Below are 27718 nucleotides of genomic sequence, written 5' to 3'. Positions count from 1 at the left end.
AGAGGATATTCTCATTTGAAGGAGAAATCTCTAGATTGCATTAAATGAAGGAACTGTTTTGGAAGAGACTGTGGACCTGTCATCTGACAGATTACTAATGAATGAATGAAAGTGGTACTGTGGCAGGTTTTCTTTGTGTACTTCGGTTTCCCCTGCCAATTCTCATTCCACCGACTGCTCCACAATCATCATCATCTATAATCCGGGGCTGCTACAGTGAGCCAAACAATGGCCTCAGTACCAAGTGGACTCAGTCTCACCCCATGAGAAAAAATAATAGCCCATTCATTCAGTTGCTGGTATAGTACTTCAACTAGACCATGATTTCTTCAATGCAAATTTATTCCAATTCATCACTCACCTATCATCCTGTCACTTTATGCTTTATAATTTGTGATACTGAAAGTTTTATGAAATAACCCACTAACAGGCTCTTTCCTGGAGAACCTAAGGAAACCCACCAAATATATCAGTCAGTGTTCTGAGCAAGTTCTGAGCTGACAACCTTCTGAATACAAGCCAGAAGGCTTACAATGTCTACCAACTTGCTCACTTGTGGACTGTGGTAATTTAACTAAATTTAGATTCAAATGAAACAAAGTTTCCAGACTTTTTTATGGATAGGCTTGATTTATGACTTTATCTGTATGACAGAAATAAAGCTACTAACTCATTAAGATGATTTGCAGAAAGGACTTACAAATGCAATATAAATTTCTTTATTATTTTAGGTAAGCACAATAGAGAACACACAAGACCATAAATCAGACCTGAAGATTTCTGGAGTAGGATTCCTCGTCAAGTTCTCAGAGAAGGGGACCTCGGATATCGAGCTGGATTATGACAGCACCACAGGTCTTCTCATTAGTCGAGCGGATTCTAGGGGCGGAGGCGTAAGCAACATTCTCCATTACTGAAGAACTGAAAATGGATCTATGAATAATTCACAAAGACTAATTTTCTGTTTACTTCTGTAAATTAGACTTCATTTCTGGAGTTTTATACACACACACACAAAGTTTGTATTCATATTATAGTCTTCTGAGATATGGTTCCATGTAAGCAGGTATTATTATTATTATTATTATTATCATTATCATTATTATTATTATTATTATTATTATTATTATTATTATTATTATTATTATTATTATTGGAGGGGGGTGGGTTTCCCCATGCACCGCGACCAGTGGTCTGTTGTATGTCCCCCTGTGATATTCTACCAGTCTCTATATCCTACCGATACTGGTGCGTGCCATCAGTCCTGACTCAGCTAGCGAGTTCGGCCTTTACTGGCCCAGCGGTATCCAGATGCTTCCCCCATCTACCAGAGGCGTTAGAGACTATTGTTGGGCAGGAAATGTCCGTTATAATTTGGCTCAGAGGCCTCCTTGAGTCATGAGGTTCTTTTATGTGCCGTAAAGCTACGACAGGGGACCCACAGCTTAAAGTCCCTCCCGGAGGACTTGTTCCTTGAATTTTTCCGCCCTTAAAAATTCCACAACCTCCGCCGGGTTTGAAACCGCGTACCTTGAATCATGAGGTGGGAATGTTACCCCTAGACTACGGAGGCCGCTATGTAAGCAGGTAAGTGAGTACTCTTGGGGAATATACTTCCTCTGTCTTAATGTACTCATTATAATCCAGAAGTTCACATGATGATGGTTCTCTTTTTATATCACATGAAATTAGTTTCCTCAAGTTATGTCTATTTCCTAAAATAGTTTCATTGTATAAATATTCTTGAAACTAAAAAAGTAACAGTTTTCTTTGCTTCAGGGTGGTGAAACTTATATGTATCGCTATGGCGAAGCTGGTCGCTTGGAGTCCGTCATACTACCAACAGGAGAGACAATGAGTCTTGCTTCTCACCTCACAGAAGATGACAGTTTGGCTGTTCAGGTGTCAACACCGGTACAGTCCTTGTCTGTTACGATGCCTGAACAACCAGTTGTCACAACTCTCAGAATGAAGGGCCGTGGGGCCCACAGACTCACCATTAGGGAAGGTTTGTATTTTATTTCCTACAAATATTGTGTTTCTGGACATTATCCATCATCCAGTTTTTATCTAAACCACTGTCCTGTTTGAACATATACCAAAAAAAAAGGCACACAGATGAGCCAGAACCCAGATAATCCGTTTATGGATAATCACGAGTGTACTGTATTTTAATATTATCCTTCCATTTATGCATAGGTCTTAATGGAATAAATTTAAAGCAGAAAATAATATCTGTTGTAACACCATTCCAGATACTGCTGTAAGTGAGGCAGCCAGTTTCCGGAATGGTTCATTCTCTGTTCACTGGTCATGGGGTGGACATCTTCAGAGCCAGGCTGTGGCACGTCACCCACTGTTGGAGCTGAGCTTGCCTGTGGAGGCGGAGATGCTACCCATATGGAGCGATCAGATACTCACACTTGGTGAGGGACTGAGCAACCACATGCACTGGACCTACAGTCTGGTCGGAGATGTCCGAGCATCAGAACAAACTCTACACCGGGAGCTCTGGGTGAGTGTGGCCATTCAGGAAACATCTTCTGGGATGTGATACCTGTAGTCAAGTAGAAGATTTCTGTTTTCTGAGATATACAAGTAATACCTTGTAGTGTAATGAATTCGACCAGTATTTTGGTGGAACAGAACTTTGCTGGCTTCTTACTTAGCTTACTCTTCAACCCAGCAGATAGATGCTCCATGTTCTCTTGTAATATCTGTTGACTCCCACTGGAGTAGACGATGTTACACCCCAGAAGACTCAACTCCTCATAGCCACTGCCGTGAAACCTGTAATTCTACACGGTCTGGGAGAAGTTTATCCGTGTTTCAGATAAATGTTATGTAAGCAAAGCACGGAAAAAGCTTAGATGAAGGCTAGGATAAGAGCCCTGAGCAAATTGATGGGAACAAAAGAAGACAGCCCCTTTCAGAGCCTCAGTGTGCCTTATAGGGCTCTCTTTGTCTTGTCATTTCAGACAATTTGAAGAGAAAGAGGGACTGTAGCTGTTCAAATCCCCACCCCCTCTCAATATATGACACTCATGGGCACATTTTATATTCATACCTGTTGTATCTTACAGGTGAACCAGTCACGTGTACTTGGAGTGGAGTTTGATCAGGCTACTGGACGTGAGACGTTCTATGACCGTGAACGTCAGCCCCTGCTTACAGTAACCTTCAATCATGCTGGTCTTCCTCAGTCCTGGGTTCCTGCCAATGGTGGCCAGCCTGTTAACATTACATATGATAGGTGGGAAAATTGTACTATAAATCTCTTTTACTTTGGAAATAGGCTGTATCATTGTAATCTGATGTGCATATTTGAAACATTTTGGTACTGATTTCTGGGAAAAATAAATTGAGCCTATATTCTCTTGCACAGAATAACTTAAATGAAGTTTAATTAAGTAAAGAAATAACATGCAATATTTAATTTGTAGCATAGTATGGTGATGCTGAATAACTGGGGTTCAGTTACACATAAGTGTTGATAGATCTTCATTACATGTTGCTTAATTAAGCAGTGGGATAACTTTATCATATTTTTTGCAACTATTTTTAAAACTTTGGATTTAATTGTCCTGAGGAAGGAACATTTGCAGTATTGTACACTGGAAAAAATGTCATGTGTTAAAATATTTATCAAATGGAGATATGCTGTATCAGAAACGTCCTTCAAATTACATTGTCATCATCAAGTGGTGATGTAATTTATCATATCATCATTATGAAGCTAATGGATTATATTTTCTACATACAGTGGGACCTTAAGTCACCATGCTGGAGATAAAATTGAGCACATGGCATTCCTTTTGTAAGGTTACAGTTCATTGTGTGATTCAGAGATTCTTTGGACAGACATTGCTATGAGCATATTAACCCAGTTAAGTCTAAAAGTCACACAATTAATATTTAAAGTATATTCCTACTTCATAGAAAACGCTGTATCTCCATTAGAAGGACAATTTGGGTAGTGCCAGTTATAGACAACATTTGTTCTCAGCATCATACGAAATATATTTACACTATGTGAGTAAAATGAGAGGTTTCTTGGTTAGAGCACATGGTACATATAGTTACCACTGTGGTTTAAAGGGAAAAGACTCAAAACCTTCCATGTAGTATGAGATAAGTGCCATATATGATAATTTGAATAGTTCACTTATGCTGTGATATGTGAACTTAGGTTCAGCCGTGTGGATGGCTGGCGCTGGGGTTCCCAGAGCGAGAGGTACAGCTATGAGAGTAACGGGCTCTTATCTGAGATCAGTTCACCGCAAGATGGCACCACCAAGTTTGAATACAATAAACTGAATATGGTATGAATAACTGGAAACATTCTGTCACATTGGCAGTTAATTTGCAGTATTCAGTCATATGTAACCGTATGGCATAGGCTCAGTGTATCAAGGAATCCAAATGTTTTAACATGTTTGTGCTGGATCTAGATGTTAAATTCTGTGTACCCTATTAACAATTAACTCACCTCCATCTAGTATGCACTGTTAAGAAAGACTGAAGCTATAGTTTCATAAGAAGACCTCAGCTAATAGTGAGTTCCAGTTCAAAACCTTTACCATTTTTGTTTATTTTCTTATTTATTCTATTTGTTTGTGGAGTGGGGTGAGAATGAATGAATGTGATACATCGACCATTGGTGGGCCTGCCTACTGTACCAGCACCAGATGATGATGATGATGATGATTGTGGAGCTGTTGGTGGAATGAGAATTGGCAGGGTAAACTGAAGTAACTGGAAGTAGCTGTCATGGCCAAGGATAGGACACAGATGCTCCTCATGACATAAAAATGAAAATGCAGATATGCAAGGATGTGGAGAACAAAAGCATGCATAATGAATGTCACCAGTGCATGATTCTTGTGGGGAATTAATATATTGTTTATGCATTTTTATTCCTCTTGAGTCCATTAGTTACAATTCTTGTAGTTGCATACAGTGAAAATATCTTTATTAATAAGACAATCTATATAAATTTAAAGTACATGTGGTACTAATATAGACAGTTTTATGAATAAAAACAGAATTATTCTTTCTGTTCTCTAAAAAGCTACTCATTGTTGAATGTTTGTTTCAGCTGTTTGTCATTACTCTCCCAAGTGGACGTCGATTTGAATTTCAGTACGATGAAGATGGTGGCTTGCGTTATGTGACTCTCCCTAGCAACAAGAGGCACTCCTTCTCATGCCAACCATCTCTTGGCTTCCTTCGTGTCACCTATACTCCACCAGGTTCATTGCGTTCCTATATTCAACATTATGCTCACTCTGGGGCTCTTCTGCAGACAGTTTTTCCTGTAGATGGAGCCAGGGTTATATACCGTTACCATGCTTCAGGCCAGCTTGCAGAGGTAAGCATATAAACTTGCCCTTTTATTTAAATGCATCTTTGTGAGTCTGGTTAGCCCATAAGAATACCTTATGTCGCTTTTTCTGTAGCTCCTTGTTTAAGGCATGTACTCAACCCTTGCAGGGGCACGCGCTAGTTTAGTGATTGAGGGGCTATGGTACAAGCCAGAAGGTTATGGGTTCAAGTGCCGATGAGGTCATTGGGTCTTTTCCAGCTGACCTAATCCTTCCAGCTGCACTAGGCCCTGGGGTTTACTCAGCCTCTAACAGAAATGAGTACCAGGAATTAATTAAATAATTTTCCTGGGGAGTAAAGCGCGGCTGGTGCCTAAGGCTGACAACCTTACCACCATCTTTGAGCCAATTGTCTAGCTAGTGTGGGATCCTCAACGTCTCACAACCCTATGGGCCTTCACGGCCTGTTACAGGGATAGCTTTACTTTTTTTTTTTTTTACTTATTTTAAAGTGTTAATAGTTCTGTGGTAAAACAAGTATGTAGCTTTGTTAAATGTGCATAGTCTTGTTGTAAAAACAGTTTCTCAAAACTTCTGATAACTTTCATAAATAGTGCTAATTCCTTAAAATGGTTGGAAGTAGGTGAAATGTGTGTGATTAATATTTGTGATAAAGGGTTGTATTTTATGATATTGAGTTGTTATACTTAATATGATGTAGGATTAATAGAGAGAAATGTTGAAGTAATACACAATTCTTAGTCTTGAAAACCTATAGAAATTATAAGGAGTTCTGGGCAGAATTCATAGAACCTATACTTGTATTGCATAGAATTATAGTCCTACAGATCTCTTGTCATTATTATTCTTTTTTGAACTTTCTGAATAGCTTATTTCTTAAGAACCTATATGCATTAAATTTATTGGTTACAGCCTCAAAATTTTACACTGTCATCATGTTTGTAATTGTAAACATGCATACAATACTTCATATATATGTATGTATGCCTGTGATCTGTCCCTGTGTCAAATTTCAAATGTCTAGTTAACAGTTTATCTGCTTATCTCCATCAGAGCAAAATATAAAGAAAATATTTATATGGTCATCATGTTGTTATGTTACATTCAACAAAATAATTGCCTTCACAAAAGTTAACATATTTTTTGAAGATCTGTTGCCATATATCATTTCAGGGTCCTATATTAAGTGGCGCTACCATTACTCCTACCTCATGAATTTTATCATGTGCCATATTTCTGTTATGAACTTAGGAAGAGTATGGTGTTGAGGTGGTCTCTGAAGTCATAATGTCTGTACCAAAGGCTGTGGAAATTACTCAGCTGGTTCCACAAATGAAAGGACACACACACACACACACACAGACACATACACACATTGCAGTGATCTCATAAGCCTACTTTCAAATTTAATACTACAATTGTCAGCTTTAAACAATGAAGTGCCCCCAACCACCATGTAGGTTGTGAGAACTGCTGTATACTTATTGGTAAATAACATGTAGAAAAATCCGTAAGAATCTCAACTGTATTTCCCCTCCTCTTTCTTGATCATGGAGTGGAGATAGATTTCCAGTAGGTGTCACATGTTGTCTGTTATAGTAATTGTTATAAAAGTTGAAATTTTTTACACTTGGCACATATAGGGTTAAGAAAGACAATTAGGTAAAAAATAGCTGAAGGAAGTAACAGAGAAAAGATATATCATAGTCTTCTTGCTGTGACCATTATTTAAAATCAGTTACTTTCTTCTGTCTGCAGGTGCTTCATGGAGATGGGCGCAGCCAGATAAACTATTCCCCTCTGACAGGCTTTCCTAGTGAACTGCTCCATTCAGAGAGAGAGTTTGAGTACCGGTGGGATTACCAGTATGTAGCAGGATTGCTGATGGAAGAGAGACTGGACTTTGGAGCCAAGACAGGACTGAGCAATGCTAAGTTCACATACGAGTATGACAGTAATTTCCGTCTGACGGGGGTCCAGGGCAGGATCGGTGGACAGAACTTGCCTGAACATGCACTAGCCTATAACATACGCACAGGTGCTTTGGAACAGCTTGGCCAGTTCAAGGTAACACTGCCAACACCACCACTGGGTTGTAATGATTCAAAATGGCTTAGAGGACAATGCATCTTTATACACTTCAAAAGATAACATTTGTCATTACAGATGTAACTCATAAACATAACACTGGGCCCCAGTTTCTTCAAGATTCCTTTGCCATCTACTGGCATTTTTTTCTCCTTAGTATGGATTTATGGTTGAAAATTATATACTCTCTTCTTTTTTCAGAAGATGTATCCTATTAAATTTACTACAGGCTCTTTCTTTTGTTCTGTCTTCTGGTACCTGGCCAAACAGTTTTGTTATAGGCCATTTCACAGGTCTCCTTCACAATTATCTTGTTCTGTCCACTCTTTCAACATGTACAAACCATTGTAATAATTTCTCTTATGACTATGGTAAGAGATTACTAATTCCAACTTCTTTACAGATTTCTTTCTGATTCTGTCCCTTCTTGTTTCTCTCTTAACACCTCATAGAAATTTCATATCATTATTTGGATTTTTCCCTTGTTTCCCTCTCTAAAAACCCATGTTTCCCAACTTCATTCTGAAATCTTTAGACACGAGCTTACATTTATGATTTTACAATATGGAGAATATGGACAGTTTTTTACATGACTTCATTCACATATGAAGAATTTCAATCATGGCCTGCTTTGTGAAAGGGAATGGAGACACTGTAGACATGTTCACTGTATTAGCACAAATAAATTAGTCATCCAAGAGCTGGCAGGACAGTATAGAGTGTGCTTAATTAATTACCACACCATGAAGTCATCAGGAAGTGGAGGCATAGGTCCATGCATTCTGAACCTTGACATTACATGAAGTTGAGTGCTCAGGTGTGTGCCCCAGTTGCTTTCTTCAGGGAAGGGCCTCCATTACTCACTGAATTGGAAATTGGAAGGGCCTCAGATATGGTCTGGATGTTGTGGAGAAGAGAAAAATCTCCTACTTCCTCTTGTCAAGACTTGGGAGTCTGGTTCTTCAGTTTTCCATCCCATAGCCTGATGGCTAGTCTGACTGAGCTGTTGTGGCTCATAAGGGATTAGTAGGAAATGTTTGAAAAACTTTATGATTTCTTTCAGCTCTGAGTGGAAATTGTATGGCATGGCACTTTTGGGGGCTGAAGCCCATAGGGGGTCGAATCATTGCTGCTACATTCCATCTGAATGAATTATTGTCTGTAAATTTCTTTTGTGTTTTATCTTTATGTCAACAGTACTCATTAAAGTAACATAAGAAATAGCAGTTGCTGTAGATACCCTGTCTTGATATTACTACTACTGGTGCAGGTATCACAGCCTCGGCCCAATGAAACCACTGTGTTTGATGGTACAGCCATTTTCTCAAGGTGGAACAATGATCAGTATCAAGAAACACAGGTCGCTGTCACAATTCACCGAATGGAAGTTTTCCGTATGGAGTTCACTTATGATTCCCGAAGGTTTGTCATTTTGTACGTCCTACATTTCTGTATCTTCTGAATAATTTACTGTTGTCCTGAGTAAAGTATATGACTGAATTTTGTTGACATTATACAAAATAATCCCTAAAGCCATTCTTACTCACATTTCTGTAAGCATAAGGTGTCTGGTAGTTTGTGGATAACACAGTGGACCAGTTATCTATTATTGACTGTGTCTTTGCGTCACATCACGTTGTTCCTTTGCAGTCGTATCAGTCAGACACGGACGTACACTCGGAATGTTGGTGTCAACACTTATACAAATGTTAAGAACTACACTTGGGATCCTGATGGACAGCTGTCGGGAGTGGAAGCACAGGAGCCCTGGGGGTTCCGATATGATGACAATGGGAACATGCTCTCCCTCACTTACAGGTGCACATTACTCTGTACTATATTAAAACCCCATTCAGGAAAATTATATATCTAAAAACGTGTAATGTTAGAAAGAGTCAAAATATATGAGGATTTTTATACATTTTCAGGGGTAACACAATACCAATGGAGTACAATGTAATGGATCGTATTGTAAAGTTCGGAGAAGGATTGTATCGTTATGACAATCGCGGCCTTGTAGTCCAGAATGCGAGAGAAGAACGTTTCCACTACAATGCGAAAGGCCTACTGGTAAATGTATTCAGTTATAGTATACAAGATGTAATGAAAGACTGATGGAATTGTAAACATAGATACTGTCTGACTTAAGCAGTTTTCAGCTTACATGAATCCCACATGTTTTTCTATTCCCAAAGTTTTAATGAAGGATAACAAATAATGAAATAATATGCAAAACATTAGATTCGCATGATGTCTGCTATGAAGATGATTTCCTTCTGGAATGTGACACCATGTAATTTAGCAGATAGGTATCAACCAAATGTTACATACCAGAAGATAAGTGTCTTCAGTGAATTGTTATGACCGAAAGTTGCCCCTGTGCTTAACTGATTAATCAGTATGTCATGAAGATATATGGGGGATTCACGTTTTCTTGACTGCAGCACTAGTTGGAGCTGAGCGGTCAGCTTCATTCCTTGGCTTCTTTACCCCTGAGGAAAAACCACTTGTACCCAATGGATAGTAGGTTGGGTGGGCCCCTGTACTTGTCTGGACAATGTGGAGAGAAGAAAGTTCTTGACCCTACCGGGACTCAAACTCCAAACCCTCCATCATCCAGCCTGTAGCCAGCCGCTATACCAATTGCGCTATCCAAGCTCCAGTGTTATGAACAAACCCTCAAAACTAGAACTTTTAAGTGGGTGAAATTAATGGTGTTTTAAGAGTTGTGACTTGTTGGATATAGTGCCATGTAGTTTGGTGAAAGTTGGCTGACATTTCAGAAGAACACGCTGCCTTCATCCTTAGGGTCAAAGAGCAAGCCAATTGGGAAACCAGCTTGAACACAGACACACAAGGAAAGTAAGCTAATACAGAAGAATAGCTGATGGAACCAGGGTTTTCTCTGCAGTCCCACCCCAATTTGTATATGGATGAAAATTCTCTGCTCACAAGTTTGGAAAGGGATACACAGAGACAGTAAAGTGATCTCATGAGCTTCCTTTCGTTTTTTGAATAACTAAACTAAGCTTAAATAACATTATACGTGAATTTTCACAGTAGTTTTGTGAGCCAGATATGAAGCTCTCATGGGTCACATCTGGCTTGTAGGTTGTAGTTTTCTCATCCTTAATCTAGATAAAACATGCCCTTATGCCAAAGGATGTCTGTTTTAACAGTGATTCTAAAATATTAAAGAACTGAAGTTCAGTCATGCTACAATTGGCATACAGGAGCGACTTAAGACAGAGATAGCAATGTGATGGTAGACTTCACAGTGCTGAAGTTGTGATTCATTCAACTGATTTATGTTTTTTCATAGGTGCGTGCTACCAAACGTGGAAGGTTTGACGTGCGCTACTATTATGATCACCTAGACCGCCTTGCAACTCGAAAAGACAACTATGGAAACGTGACACAGTTCTTCTATACGAATCACCAGCGTCCTAATGAAGTATGCACTTAAACACAGAGTGGCAATGAGTAGTGTAGTAGAGAAGAAGAGAGTAAGGGAGAAAGTAATTATAACAGTTAGGCCCATTGAAATTAACACTTCAGAATGTTTACCCTTTAAAGCACAGTGGTTGTTAAATATTAATCCCATGCCTTAATATTAAAAAAAAAAGTTCCACATTTGGCTCACATAGCATATTTATGTATTTAATATTCTCTCTTAAATAGTATTAACTGCCTGGTTTTGTGATGATGAAATATTATGCTTTCTTTGAGCTAAGAACTATGGGCGGCTGCACACCAGCTGCGTCAAGACAAGCATCAAGGCATGAGACAAAAGATGCAGTCTTGATTCATTCGTGATTTGTCAGCATCATGACTCAAACCAGTGTGCTGCGGTTTTCATAATCTCATTTGTTTCAACTGGGCTCCTTTATTTGCGGCATGTCGCAGATATCGTGTCTTGACGCGTGCCGGTGTGCAGCGTACCTAAGTTCTGAAATATTTTGTAGATGATCTTCAGGCTTTGGAAGGTTAAGGAAAGAACTCTTATGTTTGAGACAGGTCGCTCTCTGCTGTGCTCACATCCACATTCGTATTCATATCTATATTTGTTCCAGAAATCCATATTTGGTGATACAGCCTCCAGATATAGAGCAAGTCAGGTTTTGTCGTATATATAAGTCACCAGTACTATAATACTTAAACTATTTCTCTTTCTGACCTCTTATTCAATGCAGTGGAAACCATTTTATTTTACGATAACCTGAATTATCAGAGTTAGTCCCCATTTTACTTACAACATTGTTATAAATTGTTTCTAAAGGCAGCTTTTTAAAATGAAACACTGACATCATTTTGCCTTTGTGTAGGTGAGTCAGATATACAGTCCACGTGATGGGAAGCTGATGTCACTGGTGTATGATGACCGCGGTCACCTCATTTTTGCTCAAGTTTATCGCCACAAGTACTATGTAGCTACGGATCAATGTGGTACCCCAGTCATGGTGTTCAATCAGTATGGAGAAGGAATTCGTGAAATCATGAGGTCCCCTTATGGACACATTGTGTATGATTCCAATCCATATCTCTACTTGCCTGTTGACTTCTGTGGAGGACTCCTAGATCAGGTTTGTAATCCTGAATGGAAATAAGATGACACTTAGTTACTATAGGATTCTGGCGATGGTGTATAACACACAGAGATATTGGGTTTCCAGACTTTATCCATCATCCTTGTTTTAAGATAACTAAGAAAAACACGACGTTTCGGAAACTGGATCTGTTTCCATCCTCACATGAGGGAAAAACACCTATTCTGTTGGGTCCCTTAGAAAGAGCATAGTCTTCATAGTTACTGCTGTGAGAATTGCAAATCCAGCACACAATTGTAAGATTATTTATAAATTGAGAAGGATCTGGAAGGAAATGGTCATGCCTTAATCAAAGTGACATCCTGATATTTTCCTGGAGGGACTGAAGGTGTTTTGTCATTGGTATGACAGAATAATATTACTGTAAATTTTGTTATACAGGTAACTTCATTGGTACACATGCCTAGTGGGAAAGTTTATGATCCACTGATTGGCCAATGGATGTCTCCGATGTGGGAAGGTATTCTAGACAGAGTCGCCAATCCGTCACATCTTCATCTGTATCGCTTCAATGGGAATGATCCTATAAATGTACGACATAGACCCCGACATCTTACAGGTATGTAGACAGGTAAAAATGTAATGTTAAGAGCTTCCATGTTATGAACCATTACAGTAAGTAGCTGTGAGAGAAATATGAAGTACTTGCCTGCACATCTTTGGTGGGCTGGAGGGGAATTGGATCAGTGTACTATTGCAAACAAAAATCACTGTTTTTCAAGTCATTCTTTTTTTTGAAACAATAAGATGTGGATGGCATCACTGATCAGTGCACAAAGGAGTCTAAATTTCATACTATTTTGCTTCAGTTTTATATTTCTTTTTTACATTTCTTAAATTTGCAATGCATTATTATTAATAATTAGTAAAGGAGTGATAGCATGTTTTGTTATTTTCACCATGCATGTACATCATGTTTGGCATGTGTTGTTTCAGAGAATGATACATATTTCAGTAAAGATGAAGTTGCCCCAGTAGTTAATTAAGTACAACGCTATAAAGGCCTATGAGGGTAGTGGAGGTATAACTCCTTGCACTTTTAACCACGGTACTCAATGGAGATGTGGATCACCTTCATATCTCTGTCACCTTACCCCCAGGAAAAGAACCATGGCAACCACTGAATAGGAATCTTGATGGGTCCCAAAGCTAGTTTGGATATGGTAGAAACAAGAGAATATCTCCTCCTGCCCAGAACAAACTGAGATTTCCCAGTTATCTAGCTTGTAGAAAAATTCAGCTGATTTTTAGAGTATCAATGAACAAGCCCAGCTAACTGGTAATGCTAAATGTAAATCCATGAATAATTTCTTCTGTTTCTTACTGGAGATATATAATTATATTGCAGTCCATTCTGAGAAAAAAGAATTGGTAAATTTGTCTTAATATGAGTGGTACTACTGGAAGTAACAGCACATAATGTAATACCCAATTAGTCATGTTGAATGTGAGGTAGCATGGTTTACTTCTACAGCATAGTCTGAATGCACCTTGGAGTTAGCAAATGCATGTGTGTAGGGGTAGAATTCTGTGTTTTTATTTATATATCTGCTTGGTTTTTAGCATCAGCACTTGCAGTGGACATTTTGAGATGAGGCTGTTGAAGAAAATTGGGGCAATAAATTTGTGTAGCATGCTTGCAGCAATTTTATTAGAGCATGATTTATGTGCAGATGTGTTAAGCTTGACTCCGGATGTAAACAGAGGAAAAGAAGAAGACATTTTTATGTAAGTTTCATAATTTTATGTGTTAGATTTGATGTTCTCACCACAGTGGCTGTGAAGAGCATTATCTTATGGGATGTGATGCCATATAGTCCAGTCAGATTTCGTGATGTTCCCTTGAAATGCCAGTGAATTCATCAGGCTATAAAATGTCACATCCCAGAAGATATATTTTTAAGTGACATTATTAAGCATCATAGTACTGATGATCCACATAGAGCTTATGAGAATAATTATGTTGAGTTGAATAACTTTGAATAGATGGGTGTTTTTGTGATGCTTTCTTTTATTGTATTATTAGAATGTTAACCCTTCTACATCCTTCCCGTAATTGAAGTAGATGGCCCTATGAAATCACCCTTGGAAAGTGTTCATAATCGTTATTGATACTGTTGGTCAACAAATAACAACTGCTGTTGTTATTCTCCTCGTATAATCTGCTAATTACCAGACTAGCCCTTGTCTTAGAACAATGATCAGATTTCAGAACATTATCCAAAGTACAATTTTATTTGAAACAGTGTTTCACACTTCAGATTCTGTCTCTGTCCTCAGGTAAATCATACAATAAGGTCCAGAGACAGGGACTAGCTTTGTCAGTTGGGTCCAGCAAAGTAGGCTTTTTATCTGGAGATGAAGACAACATCCAGTCTCAGTAACGTTGTTTTGAATAATATCCAGAAAAATTATAATTTTATTAATATACTAATGTCACAAATTTTTTGATCTAATCTTTGTATTTTTTTTATCACCAGATCACCAGAGTTGGCTCAGTCTGTTGGGGTACAACTTGCAAAATCTGGCTCCCCAGCTCTACCCAGATAGGCTTCCAGGGGGAGGCTTGCCTCTCTCTCCGCCTGGACTTTGGGGTTCAAAGGAAGAAATGCCATATGTTGTGTCACTGCGCTCATCTATACAACTCCGTCAAGAATCCTCTTCAGCATTTGGTGTTGCATCTGGCTTTTTGGCTCATCTTGCTGAACGCCGTCCTGGAGATGCGTCCACTCTCTCATCACCACCACGCTCAGCTGTCAAGAAAGACACTTGGCCCCCTGAAGACTTCCCGACAACAAATCCTTCATCTGTATTTCAGTTCAGGCGTTTGGGAGCTGCCTGTGACCCACCATTTGGCAGAGGAATACTTGTGTCACGAACTCCTGATGGGAAGGCAGTCATCAGCAGTGTTCCTGCTGCCAACGCTATCTATCGTGATGTCTTCACCTCTGTTTTCAATCAGTCTTATCTCTTGCCATTCACTTTCTTTCACAATGCACAGCAAGATGTGTTCTTCTTTGTCAAAGAGGATTCGTGGCGAGCCTCTGAAGACCGCGGACAATTGAAACGTTTAGGAGGTCAAGTTAATACAACGTTTCATGAGAAAGAAGCAGCTTCTGGAGAAACTCCAGCTGGAACAGCAGGAGGCAAAGTGGCAGACTTGAAACTACATGGAGCTGGAGCTGTGGTAAATCTGCGATATGGGACCACGCCTGAACGAGAAAAGCAAAGGTTATTACATCATGCCAAGATAATTGCCGTTCGAAAAGCTTGGCACAGAGAGAAGGAAGCTTTAAGGAATGGATTTGCTGGCTCTATTGATTGGTCTGCGACAGAAGTGGACGAGATTCTGAAGGTCGGTTATGCCTCATCCTACGACGGAGAATACGTGCATGACGTTAGAAAATACCCGGAGCTAGCTGAAGACCCATTCAATATCCGTTTTGTGAAGAAGGCAACAATTTCTGCTACGACACAAGATTCAGCTGGTAGACGCAGGAGGAGAAAGAGGGATGCCAGAATAGAGGAACAGGAAAACAAAATGGAATTCACTTCCTATTTAAATGAAACTCGTCAATTTTCTCAGCTCTTCCAACATACGATGAGAGACACATCAGCTGCTTCTCTGGATTCTGATAGTGGAAACAAGAATCTGACATCACTGGATTCTCCCATTATTGTTCATACAACAAGACAAACATGTCAAAACAAGAAACACTGGTGGCTACTGTGGACACACATTCGTCCATCATGCTAAAATAATACACCAGCACTAGCACAGAATGTTTTCACCAAAGACTTCTTTCTGTTGTGAACTCTGGAAACTGGGAAAAAATGTTCCAGTTGTTGTAATATGCACATCATTGGATGGGACTTTCCATAGAAGTGAGAGGAATAGACATCCAAAGTATGCAAACTAAATTTGTGAATTTCATGGTAAACCATTTGAACTATTTGACGAAGACTGAGTATCATAGGAAATGTTAAATATCTGAAAACCAATTGAGACGAATAATTCAAAATGAACCAAAAATTAATTTTAAAATCAAGAAACTGTCAAGAGTTTTTTTTCTCTAAAAATGAGTAGAGAAGTAAAAGTGTGCCAAGAATTGCACTGTTTGTCAATGAATTGAGTATTGCAACATGTAACATCTTGTATCTGACATCTGACATCTGTGGGGTTTTGTAAGCAGTGAGATACTGTTCTCACTGGTGATAGAAGGGACATTATACATTATGTGTAAGGCTTGTATTACTTACCAGAATTCAACCATTGTATGATGATCAGATGCTGGTAGGCTGAAGGAATTACAGCAAGGCACAAGTAGCTAGTCTGGTAAAAAGTTACCTTTGTCATAAGACTATTAGAATTACCTCTTTCAAAAACATTTTATGTGGAGCTTATCCATAATTGATTATGATAATTAATATGTGGAACCTGATATACTTAATATAAATTGATTTCTGAGATATGTTCTTCTCTTGGAAGTTAGCACTACTGGTATCACAATTGGATTTTGTGAAACAGAAAAGCACAAGTATGACGAAAGATATTCCTAGTCAATGTTTTTGGAAGGGGTAATATTCAAAGATGCCAAAGAGGAAAGTTAAAAATCTACCACAAATTTATTTTCAAGTTTGTGTGCCAAATCTGATGCACACACAAGGGAAAACAGAAAGATTTTGCATTCAAGAGGAAGAGTGTTGTAAATATATTTATATGAATATTTAACATTGCCAACTGCTCGGCTTTAATGAAAAGAAGTGGCCACACTGGTCTATGCAATGTTGCAACAACGGAAAGAATATAAGGTGCGTTATTTTTGTGTTTCCTTTGAGTGTTTCACATTACCCAGAGGGAAATGTCCAAAGAGAATGGAATTTTGTGGCTGGATTATACATAAATATTGTGTGTCAATAATTATATTTATATATTTTTATTATACCAGACATTGAGCAGTGTTAACAGATGTATTTATGGGACTGTCATCTAATGAAGCATGGTTTCATTTTTAATGTTGTGTTCACTTATGAGGTAAAACAAAACTTAAAAAAAGATAAAGTCGTTGTCTGATTAACACTCAATGAAAGCATATAATTGTTGGTTAACAAAACATTGCCTAAGTTGTGTACATGTTCTGATATGTTTTCTTCAGAATGAAATTGTAAAACCTTGAGCTATTTTTAAATAATGCCAATTATGCAAAGAGAACAGGTCACTGAGTAAGTCCAATTTGTACGCACATGTACGAATGTTTAAAATAGTTGTGGGTTATCCCCTTGCCCAAAACGGTTGTTATTGGGGAATTGCATCATTTTATAAGCTTCAGTTATAAAATTTAAAGGGCTTCTCTTTGCTGACAGTACGGATAAATGTCATATTCGTACAGTATTCACCTTTAATCGTTTGCATTGCCTGTTTTCTGTTAAAGAGATGGCTGCTTGATAAAGATATTTGTATTTATGTATAATAAAGTATATTACTGAGAGCTTGAGGGGTACTGAAATATTTGGCTTCTGTGGATTACTGAATTATACAATTAATCAATGGCCTTTGGAAAGACAGCGAAATTTATTCAATTAGATATATGATTTTCCTCCAAAATAATTATGATAGAAACATGCTCAAGTCTAGGACTCTACACTGTTTCTCTGTTGTCATGCATGTGGTGTGGGTTAGCATAAAACTGTCTCCAAAATATGATGACTGTAAGTGTCAAGCACAGTTGGAAAGTTTTGGGCTTCTGTGAAGAAACATATTTAATATTGCAATTTGAAACATACTTAATCCTTGGAACGATAAATACACAATTACCTAAATTCTTTTGATAAATAAAATAGTTGCTATAAACATAACAGCATGGGTCAAATCCAGGCATCTGCTGCCCCACCCCAAAACTTTTAGAAAAACAGAATTGAAAAAATTAAGGAAATTTACCAAATAATAATAAGAACTAAAATTTTTTAAAGAAAAATTGTTCTAGTCTGAATACTCTACAGTAATCAGTAAAAATAGTCTAAAATGGTTTAAACTTACATTTGTACATAAGGTATCTGGCTATCCTCTTGGAAATACTGGTGTTGTCGCCCATGCCTAACATTGAGCAAAATGGGGTCACAATTTGCAGTCACTGCACTTGGAAGAATGGGATGATTGATGTTTCATAACAGCATTAACCATAACATTTTATTTAAAATTCCAGCTTCCCACAGTAGATGAATGATGTTGGTGTATACATTTAGTTATTTGAAAATGGGCGAAACATCTTACTTTGTGTATTTATATTTTAACGTAACTGGATCAACTGCTAGAAGAACCATTATCATCATCTTTTCCAGTACTGAAACCTATTGAGACATGCTACTACAAAACTGAAACCTTACTTTGTTTGAGAAATCTTCCCAAAGCTATTTTTCTTTAGTCAACATTATAAGATGTTTTATTGGAATCCAGTCAGAAGTCATCCTGTCAACATTTTCTTCCCAATTTATTTTATATGAAGCTAGTGTCATCTATGACGTGTTGACATGTATAACTGTAGCAGTTTGACATCTGGGAGGAATGTACTGCTTCCATGTTCAAGGTAAAGAGTAAGTCAAGGAAACAAAACTGTGTCCTGACTTCTTCTTCCTGGTTGCTTGCTTGGCTTATTCTTGAGCTGTGAAAACAGAAACAGTATATTGCTATAAAGGATCTGTAAACTTCTGCTGGCCAACAGAGTGTCACATCCCAGATGACAGTGTTCATATTCACCACAGTGAGAACCTGAAATCCTGCTCATTCAGTATTTTTCCATAAATTCTGTTATATATGGAATTTGTAATTCTTTCATAAGTTCATCATTTGTAGTCCAGTCTTGTTCATGTAATACCTTGAAGACAGTTAGAGAATACAGAATGAAAACAGTTGAGTCAGCTTACAATACTTAAAAAGTGCAGCTCATCGAACATTTCAACTAAGGGCACTCTTGCCAGCAACAATCATGCTGTGAATATCCTCTGTTCATCATTTATTGGTTCCTTTCAGTTTTACATCTCATGATTTAGGATCACACAGAATGTTAAGTTAATTAAGAACTGTGTATTGGTTAAAAGGATAGTGCTTGCTACCATTCACTTCAGAATATTTTTATTCTTGGTTGCTTAAAAATATAAAGATTAAAGTATTCAGCACTATAATTTTGCTTTTAGATTTTTATGGATGTGAAATTTTGCTCACACATTAAGGGAAGCACATAGAGTGAGGGTGTTTGTGAACAAAGTGCTGAGGAGAATATTTGGACCCAAGACTAATGAAATGATAATGAGGCTGGAGAAAACTGCACAGTGAGGAGCTCCATAACTTGTACCCTTCACCAGATATAATCAGAATAATCATGTCAAGAAGACTGAGATGGGTGGGGCACATAGCATGCATGAGAGAACAGGAATGCATACAGGGTTTTGATGTGAAAGCCTGAAAGGAAGTGACTACTAGGAAGACAGAGATGTATATGGGAAGATAATATTAAAATGGATCTTAGAGAAATAAGATGGGGTGGTATGAACTGGATTCATCGGGCTCAGGATAGAGACCAGTGATGGGCTGTCATGAACATGGTAATGAAGTTTCAATTCCATGAAATATTGAGAAATTTTTGGGTAGCCAAGCAACTTTTGGTTTCTCAAGAAGGATTTGGTACCATGGAATTAGTTAGTCAGTTAGCATTGTATAAGAATGAGGAAGGTATAATTGTGATATATTTTAGCCTTTATCATCCAGGAATTTGGGATTTTGTATCTCCTTCTACTACAGGGCTGGCAGCTGGATATTAACTTCGGAACAATTATATTAGTATTGAAAGAATGCAATGCTTGACAAGTTGGACTGTGAACATGTACCATTAACCCTTTAATAACTGAAGTTCTTTTAAATAATATAGAAACTGAGTTCGCCCCTTGCAGGAAACATTATCTCCATTACAAATACCAACCAGTTAATGCTGTCAGGGAAATAGTCACTGTTTATTATGAGAAACACCAAAATACCTAAATGCAATCCTATGGGCAGAATGCAGAGCTTTTTTAGTGTTAAAGCAGGTGGTATATATAATAAGAACTGGCTTTGGCTGTGCCATAGCTCAAGCGGTTAGTCGCTGGCTTCCCACCGCAGTGGCCCAGGTTCGATCCCGGGTCTGGTCAAGTGGGATTTGTGGTGGACAAAGTGGCGCTGGGGCAGGTTTTCTCCGAGTACTTCAGTTTCCTCTGCCAATCTTCACTCCACCAGTTGCTCCACAATCACCCTCACCTATCATCTGGGGCTGGTACAATAGGCCAGAAGTGGCCGCAGTACAAGGGACTTAGTCCCACCCCACTAGCAATAAAAAAAAAAGGAACTGGCTTTAAAGGGTTAAAATGTTGAAATGCACAACCAGTATACAATATATAAATATTCTAGAATTTTCTTGGAGGAACTGAGGGAAATAAGTAAAATAATAAATCATGGAGGCAATCTTTAGTCATATTGACTATACTGAGCTAGCTCATTTCATTGTACTTTACACAAATATGCTGCAGTTTAGAGACTCACAACTCTGGGGAGGTCTGTAAAAGTATTAAACTGCTTTAATGGAAGTCTGCAAGCAAATAGACCCTCCACCCTGAACAAAGTCCTGATGGCACCCTGGACCTACCCAATAAATTTTTGCAGAGACCCAAATATCAGAATCCACTAACTAGAATCATGGATGAGTTGAGGAGACAGATGGACAGATGTCACATGGGTTCATTTTAAACACGTTGACCATGAAACTATGATAATCCATACATTTGTAGACACTACTTTCCTAATAATTTGTAATTGAGGTTAATTAGTATGTTAACAATATTCATTACATGTTACATATCTGTGAGACCTGGGATAACTTAGTCAGGATAGTAGTTGGGGTATGGGCTGAACAACCAAGGAATCATAGTTTGTTTCCCAAAAGGCACAAGAGCTTTTTCTCTTTGCCACAATGTACAGACTGGCTCTGGGACCATCCAGCATCCTGTCCAATGACTATGTGGATCGTGGAGTTCAAGTACATGGGGCATGAAACTAACCACTCATATCCATTTAGTGTCAGGATTAAAAATGTATACCTCCATTCTCCATACACCTTCATGACATAGTGGTTTGGAAAGGGGTCTCCTTTCTGCACAAGAAGCCAAACTTTGGAACATTTTACTTAAGTTTTTATGAAGAACATAAATTACAAGCATTTAAATATTATTCATATATTTGATTATGGTTTATCTAATGTCACTGTCAGTATCTCAAGAACATGTAGCATCAAATGATAGGATGATTAGTGAATAATGAATAAGAAGAGACGTGGAAGGAAGTGGCCATGGCATAATTTGAGGTACTATCCCAGAATTTGCTTTAAGGGACTGGGAAAATATAATAAATATCAATCAGGATTATCAGCAACCTGGCTGAGATTCAAACCAAGCACCTCTTAATTACAACTCGTGCATCGCCTCTTTATCCATCTTGCTGTGTGATTTCTTTTAGAAGTAAATCAGTAAATTGCAAAGGTATGAAGATACTCGTGTGGTAGCTACTACAACAGTATCTATATATATATGGGAAGCTGGAATAGACTTGAAGACTTTGATTCTGTGTAATTTTGTAAATGGGTACCACTGTTTTTGAGAGGGACCTGCTGTCTCCTTTGTCTACACTGGAGATTAAAGCAGCAGGATCCTCTGGAATGTTGGTACCCATTTACCAATCTACATAGTGTCACATACCAGTAGGCCATAACCTTAATACTCACTGCCATGAGAATCTTGGATTTCACATGGAACAAAAATGTAATTCTCCAGGCTCGCCACTGTGACATAACGTCATCAGAACATATTTTTTTGGCATTGTACCTTTATCTTTGTTTACATATGACTGTTAATGCAGGAAACATAAATTGTGAGGGACAGTATAATGCAAACAGGGTAGAGAATGTGACTAGCACTAACTCCACAACATTATGGAATGTAGGGCTCATATGGTGCACATATGTGTGTGTGTGTGAATGTATGACAGATGTGTAAGTGTATGTACTGTGTTTAATAATTGTTTTCACTGTAAAAAGATTTAAATATTTTTTTTATTTGTCATTTTGAGAATGAGTATTTGTTTGCTTATATTTGTTGCTTCAGTCGCATCAACACCTTGATATACCTGCCTTAAACGTGAATGTTCTACAGTGGATCCTTCTTGTACTGTAGTTTTCTTATTCTTGTCCCCTGACATTGATAGAATTTTGTTTTTATGTATCTACGAGTAAGAATGTTACAGGCAGTGAGCAATATACATTCTCTGTGGAAAATAAATGCTGCATGATGAATACTCGCTGATTTACCTTTATCCAGATAATCTGTGCTTAATTTATAAACAGTCAAAGCTAATGAAAAGTTACCGTGAAGGAAAGAAAAACAACATGTTACTTCTTTTAAGAAGAAAGGATGTTTACAGATCCTTTTGTTCCAGACACAAATGGTACAGTATTCTTCAATTGGGATGGGTCATATGTCCTACATTCTCTACTCATTAACTCAGGATATTAGCCATTAAGTTTTTGGGCTACAAATATAGCATTATAGTAGTTCTTACCCTTGAACAGAATAATTTTGTTAATAAGCAATGCTCATCTCCCCTAAGCTTGATAAATTATCATTTGACATGTGATATGAGTCTAAAAATATAATTAAACTTATGTTAAGTTATTGTAGTAATTGTCAGTCAAATTCAGTGTTCCATTTTCAGTTACAGAAACTAACTAATATGTAGTTCTGATAATCCAAACATTGAAATTAGTTTACCATATGTAAAGTTTGAGGTTTAGAGGGCAGTGATTTTTTTGGATTACAGTCTTCTCAGTTGTAGTAGGCAGATGTCGAAATTTCAGAGAGGCATGCAGCCTCCATTTTCAGGGTTGAAGTGTGTAGGTTGAGAAACTAACTAGTCAGGTTACAGGCAACTGATCACAGAGACCCAATGGAGGAAATCCTAATTTTAACTCTTGACTGATACCGTTTGATATGGATTTCTTTGCAGCTGTAGGTTAGCAAGTAGCTGATGACTGTGAATCTTATATGCTGCATAATGTTGTGCATTTAGATATCCATGTAGTCAATATAACGTATATTTACAGTCTTTTATTTTTGAGCAACATATTTTGATGTGAAAAACCAATTTTCAGGTCAAACTCTAATTAGATAGACTGTAATAGGTTTAGTTTACATAGACGTCTATTTTCTATAAGTTCATTTTTATCCTTTTAGCATACATATTTCACATTTTATATCTCTCTTTGGTTGTTATAGCTTTCACATGTTGGTAACAGAAGACATTTAATACCTACCAAAAATGATCCATTCAAAAAATTAAGATCTCTTAGACAGCTTTCTTACTGAAGATGAAATATGTGATAAAGTAGCAATGCAGAAATTGAATGCTAGATGAAATGAGTGCCACCATAGTAAGGAAATAATATATAAGTTAAGACTGTGTAGTTCTATAAATCCATTTCCACATATATTTCATCATTAAACATATTAAATGCATAATTAAGCAGAGGGATATCTTTTCTTTTACTAAGTATACAAGTAATTATACAATTAAGTATACAATTAATGATATAAGTTTAATAATATTTTATAATCATAGACAGAAATGAATCCTGCATTAAATGAAATTGAAGTGACTGCAGTGAACTCTTTTAACAAAGCAAAGTCTAAAAGGTTTTGATAATGGTACAATACAGTTGCATTTGATGGAATTTGAAATAGTGTGATATATAGAAGAAAAGTTGGCACTAACTTTGCCAGTAAGCAGCGGTCACTCGGTCGCTATAGATTGCTTCCGGACTACAGACCGTGGAGTTTTTTTTTATTATATAGAATATTAATAATGTATCACTTCATGAGCAGTGTTCGAAATAATGTGAATCTGAAAAAAAAATGGCAGGAATCACATGTATTTCAAAACTCTGAGAAAACGTGACTTGAATTATGCGAGGTCTTCAGGAAGGCATCCTCACATAAAATGCAACTGCACTCTGTATTATATTAAATGGGACTGTTATTTTGGATATTGTTCATCTTTAGTTTTTTCAAACACAACGATTTTAGATCTGAATCTGTTTCCATTATCATGTGTAAGGGAGGATTTCCCCTACTTAGTTGAGCCCATTAGAGAGAGTTAGCCTTAGATTAGTTATGTTTATCTATGCCAAGGCATAGCCACACACAAACACACACACAATACAGATATGTTAATGCTAGGCAGATGCTATAAACAAAACAAAGGTTTCTAGAACTGGATGAAATTATGTATCATCTTTCTTCTCTATTTATACTGAAGTGCAGAAAGGATCCACAATAGCATTTTAATAATTATTGTATTAGTTAATATGAGGAAATGTTCAAAATATCATTAGAATCTGTGATTTCTCACCAATAGCTAAGTTACATATTCTGCTGCAGTCCAACTGACTGAAATGTATATTTGTGGAATATGTAACACCCTGATCTTGGTTTTAAGAGAGACTGTTTTTTAGGATATAGTAACTGTTCTGGTAAAGTTATGTCCTATATCAAAACTAGCCACAGAGCTACTTTATCATTGCTTGTAACCACACTCATAGAATTTTCCTAATTTATCACTGAAGATTTTTGAAACCAGGCTCTTTACCCTATTTGCCTGAGATATGTAAGATAACTGGGTGCAAGAAATCTGTAAAAAGTGAAGCATTGTATGGCTGTAAAGTATGAACTACATATTTTCTAACAATTTTCTTTTTTCCATGGATGTATATAAGAAAAACGAAAATGTGAATGTTTGCTTTATTGATAAATCTGTTCCCTTATGCCATCCCCTCTCTCTGAACCTTAAAGAAAGCCACTGTCATACTGCTAATATTAACGTCATCAAAGAAAAAGCCTTGAAATTTATGTGCCACTGTTGTTTAAATATTGTCTATTCATCGAAATAATATTTTCAACTCTAGTCGACAAAATTTTGACTCTATGACATAGGCATTTAAGACTTTCAAATGCTATTGAAGGAGAATGAATATATGACATTGATTTTTCTAAGTGAAGCAATGGAGTCTTGAAGATAGAGGTGTTTTGTCCATATGGCATCATTCATATTATAAGTGGTGTTCCAGAAAAATTAATAAACGCAAAATTTGTTTTATAAACTTGCTGTATGTTGTGTCTCCTTTTGTATAAAAATTCCTTGTTCCAGCAACTTGTAATTCTCAGTTGAACAAACGCCATGAAGGTGAGTCCTTAAGAAACAGCCAGTTGCTCATCTTCTCAAGAATTTCTCAGCAGCAAGCTACAATGAATTTTATTCCAGAAGACAGCAAATGTAAAATCCCTGTGCTTAATTAGGGACCACATGAATATGGCAAATGGAACAGTGGCATAATGCCACCATTTTAACCTCAGCAGTACATGGAGATGAGTGTCAGCTTCACTCTCAGGCCGCTTTACCCCCAGGAAACAGATATCTGTAACCATAGGATAGGAGGATGTGTGGGCCCCACAGCCTATCAGGGCACATTAAGTGTGAGAAAGATCCACTTTTCCTTCTGCAAATCGAAACCCAATTCCTTTGATGCCCAGCCCATAGCTTTGTTGCTGTATCGAATGAGTTATTCTGGCGAAAGCAATTAAAGCAATGCCCTTTTACTCCATTACTGTGGGTATTTGAGAACAGGGTGTTGAGAATATTTGGACCTAAGAAGGATGAAGTGACAGGAGGTTGGAGAAAACTGCATAATGAGGAGCTTCATAACTTGTACTCTTCTCCATGTATAATTCAAATGATCAAGTCAAGAAGGATGACGTGGGCAGGGAATGTAGCATGAATGGGGGAGATGAGGAATGCATTAGGATATTGGTGGGAAAGCCAGAAGGAAGGAGACCACTGGGAAGACCAAGGTGTAGGTGGGTGAACAATATTAAAATGGATCTTAGAGAGATAGGATGGGATGGGATGGATTGGATTGATGTGGCTCAGATTTGAGACCAGTGGAGGGCTCTTTTGAACACGGTAATGAACCTTTGGGTTCCATAAAATACTTGGAAAATGATGGCAAAATTAGTCGAAAGCGAAAGTCGCGGAAGAGTCTGGTCATCGATATATGATTGTGGAATACTCAACCATGTTCGATATATTTCCCGATTCCTCGATTGAAAAGTCAGAGTTGCCTTGTGGGCGCTTGTGGCCTTATCTTTGTTCTGTTTTGTTAGCATGTCTTGCTGTTTTGCCATCGTATTCTTTACAGTTTGATTAGGTTGTTTGAATTCATAGCAGACTGGAGCCACTATTTTATTTTACCGTCTGTGTAAGTACGAACTGCATGTTGTGAATAAGCGGAGTCCGCGTTTTTTACGTCCTGTCATTTGTCACTGAAGGATTTGGAGGGAAGTGTGTAGGTTGTACCTGTGTTCTGGTGTCTGAATATTAACAGAACTAAAAGAATGGAGGTAAGGTGCCCTATATTTACAATATAACGAAGTGTTAAATTGAAGGGAACTGTCTTCTGGGACGTGACGTCGTAAAGTCAGGTAGAAGGCTACAGACGTTTCGAACAACGTAGGTGAACTTGTCACGGCGTAACCGAGAAGATACGAATTTCCATAGCATCGCTTTGATAACCTCAGTTCCAGCAACGTGTTAAATTCCTTTAATTATGTTTAAGTGCATATTTTATTTAATTTTTTTAGTTTAGGTCCTTGGCACTTTGGTGAAATGTTTGTTAAGCTTTTGATAGTGGCCGATTCCACAAATTAAACGACTGTGAATACAGGATACACCTTTCAGGAGTCATTTTTTTTTGTATAGTTCAATTTTTATAGTGTTTATGCTGACCGGTTTACACTCTGCACACAATTTTGTGCTTGTAAGAAACTCGAGGTTGAGAGTACTTTCATGAGTTTAAGTCTTTCAGCTGTAGAGATTCTGTAAATTTTATATTGTTCTTTGCACAACCGAAGGAATATTGTTTTATAACTAGTGTGAAGGCCAAACTGGCCCATCTGTGGACAGGCTTTATTAAATCCTTGCTTCAATATTTAAAAGCTCTCTGTTAACACAGGATAGTATCACACCAAAATCTTCTTGGGCAATCATTCATGTCAATATTGAACTAAAATTGACATCTCAGATATCTCCCCTGTCTGCATCATTAGATTCGATGTAAGAGTGACTGTACATCTCTGTGTGTCGGTGCAGTGCCTCGCCCTGTTGGCACACTGTGCAACTTGAAGGCATAGTCTAACTGTGTGGTCACTTATACAGTTCTAGATGTTCACTGTGTTATTAAACCTGTCACCTACCTGTCATATAGTGCACTAATAGGATGAGACATTGTTTTGCATTGGCAGGCTGATATATGTACAGAGAGTCCCAGGAGGAAAGTTCAGTATGCTGGGAGGTCATAGTATCAGTCATTCTAAGCAAGAAAGTATATATGTACGTGTGTACTATTTCAGACTTTCTGAGATAGACCTATTTCACTGTACAGTTCCAAAGCTGTTGATAAGAAAGATATATTGCATATTGTTTCTAATACCAGTACTTATTATTCGAGTGACAAAGTTGGTACAGTTTACTTAGTGCAATACATTTTTTAAAAT

The 27718-nt window shown here is 37.7% G+C and overlaps 2 protein-coding genes across 5 annotated transcripts in view; both read left to right on the top strand.

Annotated features, from left to right (window-relative positions):
- The window catches only part of LOC111861709 (teneurin-a), a 461404-nt gene extending 443874 nt beyond the window's left edge, over positions 1 to 17530 (top strand). For both annotated transcript variants that reach the window (XM_033750434.1, XM_023846500.2), the window contains 14 exons: positions 732 to 893; positions 1780 to 2008; positions 2256 to 2515; positions 3084 to 3253; positions 4190 to 4322; positions 5099 to 5371; positions 7104 to 7412; positions 8704 to 8855; positions 9084 to 9251; positions 9362 to 9503; positions 10756 to 10887; positions 11759 to 12016; positions 12422 to 12599; positions 14521 to 17530. In XM_033750434.1, the coding sequence (XP_033606325.1) occupies positions 732 to 893; positions 1780 to 2008; positions 2256 to 2515; positions 3084 to 3253; positions 4190 to 4322; positions 5099 to 5371; positions 7104 to 7412; positions 8704 to 8855; positions 9084 to 9251; positions 9362 to 9503; positions 10756 to 10887; positions 11759 to 12016; positions 12422 to 12599; positions 14521 to 15797 (3843 nt within the window). In that variant the 3' untranslated portion in view covers positions 15798 to 17530. The remainder of the gene's footprint in view (positions 1 to 731; positions 894 to 1779; positions 2009 to 2255; positions 2516 to 3083; positions 3254 to 4189; positions 4323 to 5098; positions 5372 to 7103; positions 7413 to 8703; positions 8856 to 9083; positions 9252 to 9361; positions 9504 to 10755; positions 10888 to 11758; positions 12017 to 12421; positions 12600 to 14520) is intronic.
- An 8752-nt stretch (positions 17531 to 26282) lies between these two features.
- Positions 26283 to 27718, top strand: part of LOC111861588 (liprin-beta-1) — a 129081-nt gene continuing 127645 nt past the window's right edge. For 2 of the 3 annotated variants that reach the window (XM_023846328.2, XM_023846314.2), the window contains exon 1: positions 26283 to 26424. The gene's annotated coding sequence lies outside the window, so the exon portion shown is untranslated. Of the gene's footprint in view, positions 26425 to 26453; positions 26567 to 27718 lie in introns of those variants that run through there. The other variant, XM_023846320.2, reaches the window with a different exon arrangement.

The sequence above is a fragment of the Cryptotermes secundus genome, unplaced genomic scaffold (genome assembly GCF_002891405.2).
Source record: "Cryptotermes secundus unplaced genomic scaffold, Csec_1.0 scaffold136, whole genome shotgun sequence".
Taxonomy (NCBI): domain Eukaryota; kingdom Metazoa; phylum Arthropoda; class Insecta; order Blattodea; family Kalotermitidae; genus Cryptotermes; species Cryptotermes secundus.
The sequence above is the reverse complement of the archived record's forward strand: the minus strand, read 5'-3'. Positions and strand labels throughout refer to the sequence as shown.